Source organism: Vollenhovia emeryi, unplaced genomic scaffold, assembly GCF_000949405.1.
Source record: "Vollenhovia emeryi isolate VEMERY1.0 unplaced genomic scaffold, V.emery_V1.0 DF939733.1, whole genome shotgun sequence".
NCBI lineage: Eukaryota > Metazoa > Arthropoda > Insecta > Hymenoptera > Formicidae > Vollenhovia > Vollenhovia emeryi.
In genome coordinates this window covers 10665-13802 of record NW_011966633.1, presented here as the reverse complement: position 1 = coordinate 13802, position 3138 = coordinate 10665, and the positions used below count along the sequence as shown (strand labels likewise).

General features: G+C 44.4%; 1 protein-coding gene across 1 annotated transcript in view; it reads right to left on the bottom strand.

Annotated features, from left to right (window-relative positions):
• Positions 1-758, bottom strand: part of LOC105556876 — a 1826-nt gene extending 1068 nt beyond the window's left edge. Inside the window, exons 1-2 of the mRNA XM_012003987.1 lie at positions 266-758; positions 144-170 (exon numbers count right to left, since the gene is read on the bottom strand). Coding sequence (XP_011859377.1) covers positions 144-170; positions 266-663 — 425 coding nt within the window. The 5' untranslated portion in view covers positions 664-758. The remainder of the gene's footprint in view (positions 1-143; positions 171-265) is intronic.
• Between the last annotated feature and the right edge of the window lie 2380 nt (positions 759-3138).

Here is a 3138-nt window from a genome sequence, read left to right as displayed (position 1 = left end):
TTTTCAGCCTGTATCTCCGAAACTATTTGAGTCCCCCCCTTATATATATATATATGAAATGACTCGGGAAGACATCCCCAACAACATATTTAAAAATAAAACAAATCGGAGAGGAAGTCGCTTTTATGCATAATTACCATAAAAGCATTTCAAATGTACTGGGATACAGCCTAAATTTTATATTACAAGTGATATGAATTTAATAAAACTAGATGGAAAATAACTTAATATTTTAGGTAAGTTGATATTTATGTTGAATACATACCTAAAATGTTCTTTAAATATAACGTTGGTGTAATTAGGAATCACTCGATCGATGTAATCCGTAATTTTTTCGACTGCAATTTGTTCTCCACGTGATTTATCCGCCATTAGTATGGAAAATAATGTTTGCATATCATTTAGAGATATGTTTTCAATTTCATCGTCATTTTCACTGTCGCTCGATTCAGAACTGTCGCTTTCGTTCTTCAAAACCATCACCGAAGATATCACAATAACTGGAAATCGTTTGTTGATGGTTTGCATGGCGTCCATTTTCAAGGTGCTTAGCGCGCAGACTGCACAGGAAATCGTTCCGAATACTAAAAGCGCTTCATGCGCATTGACAAAACGGAACGATTTCCTGTGCTGCGCAACAGTAAAGCAGTCTATGCGCTTCATGCGCAACTCGGAACGCACCCTAGCTTTCGTATGATAGCCAAAAAATCGCCTATTGGGGTAACTAGTAGCCAGAAAATCGCCAGTCGCCAAATCTGAAAATCATATCGCCACCAAGTGAGCAAAATAGCCAAATTGGCTACAAATCGCCACACCTGGGCACCCTGCCGCATCTCTCTCTTCCTTCCTTTCCATTCCTTCTTCATTCATTCCTTCCAAATCCCTTCCCTTTCTCCAGTCTATTATCCTTGTCATCCATTTGTCCCCCTCGCCTCCTCCTTCCAGCACTTCCCCTACCATTTCCTTCCACCCCTTCTCCCTCCCTCAACCTGTACATTCTTCCCATACATGTTCCCAAGTTTCCTCCTCCCACTCACACACCCTGCATTTCCTTTTTTCCTCCTTTTCCCAATACCTACTTCTCGTTTCTTCTCCTAATCTAAACCTCGCTACCCTCTGCCATCTTTCTTCCTGCCAACCCTTCTTCAAATATTCTGGTATTCCTTCTTCCTTTATCCTTTTATACCATATATTCGTCCTCGATTCCACTATTTTCCGCCATCTTTCCTCTTCCTGCCAGCTTTTTCCCTTTTTACCATCTCCTCCCCCCTTATCTCTCCCCTATCTCTCATCCTCTCTACCTCTTCCAGTTTCCATAATTTTTCTTCATAGAATTCCATCCTTTCCCTTTCCGATTCTCCTACCGCTTTCCCCCTTCTTGCTTTCTCCCTCCACTCCTCTCAACACCATCTCGCTATCTCCCCCTCTTCCCTCTCCCAACTTCCGCTCATATTCTCAAGCCCTCATTCCCGCCCTACCCCTCACTTTTTCTTTCATCAGCTTCTGTCTTACCATATACCCCGGCATATTCCATCCCACTCCTGTCACCCATCTTAAATATCTATCATGCATCCTCTCAACCTCCCCTCTCCCCCCATATCTCCACTCCATAACTTATTACTGTCCACACTAGTCTATTGAACAGCCATAACCTTCTCGACCAATCATCTCTAAACCTTCTTTTTCCTATTCCCCATACTTCCCTCATTACTACCACTCCTTTTCTCAGCCTCTCCTTTATGTGTTCCTTACTTTTTCCATTTGCTATCACTGTGTACCCCAAAAACCTGAACTTTCTTACTTACTCTAACTCTTTTCCTTTCCATCCCCATTCTACCTTTTTCCACCTCCCACCTCCTTTCCCACATCTCATCACCTTCGTTTTCTCCACATTAACTTCCAGTCTCTTCCCTTCTATATATTCCTCCAGTCCTTTTATCATTCTCTTCATTTCTACCTCATTCTCCGCCACCACCGCCACATCGTCCGCATATGCTAGCGACCATATCTCCTTTTCTCCCATCTTTATCCCCCCATCCTTCCCTTTCCAATATTTCATCCATGTCTGCCAACATTAATGTGAACAGACATGGACTCAGCGGACATCCCTGTCTCACCACACTCTCATCCAAAATCTTCTCCCTTCTTTCTCTTCCACCCTTACACTACATACCGTTTCTTTTAATACTTCTTCGCACCTTCCTATTAGCCCGTCTCTTATACCCTTTCTCCTCATACCCTCTATCCAAATCCCTCTGTTCATCGAGTTAAAAGCCGCCTTTAAGTCTAAAAACATCACTACCATTGTTACTGTTTTCTCTGCTATTTTTTTATTTATCATATAATTCAAACTGTACACCTGATTTATCGTCCCTCTACTCTCTCTCTAAATTCCGCTTGACTTGTTGATAATTTCCCTTTGCTCTCCACCTCCTCCCTTAGTCTGTTCGCTAATACCGTTGCATATCACGAGACACGGTAGTGTCTCGCGCCAAGTGTAAGCGTAGCCACTACACGCATGCGAGACCGACCGTGTAGTTTACGCGAGTACACGAGTTGACGGGCCCTCAGAATTTCGGATCTCAACAACGACAGATCCGACGAACTTGAGACTGCGTTTAATCGATAGCTTGGGCACGATTTGCATAATAAAAGTGTTTTTACTTTTCTCCTACGTGCCCCAGGAGTGGAGGTATTGCAATGCAATTGCAATGCAAAGTCAGTTTTGTGAAATTTTGGATTAAGAAACATCTTTGTCGTCCTGGTCGTCGTCGTCGTCGTCGTCGTCGACCAGACCAGCATCCTTTTCATTTGACCACGTTGCAACTGACCACGGTCCCGATCGACCACGTTGCAATTGACCACGGTCCCGATTGACCACGTTGCAATTGACCACGGTCCCGATTGACCACGTTGCACTTGACCACGGTCCCGAGTGGCCACGTTGCAATTGACCACGTTGCAATTGACCACGGTCCCGATTGACCACGTTGCACTTGACCACGGTCCCGAGTGGCCACGTTGCAATTGACCACGTTGCAATTGACCACGGTCCCGATTGACCACGTTGCAATTGACCACGGTCCCGATTGGCCACGTAGCAATTGACCACGGTCCCGATTGACCACGTTGCAATTG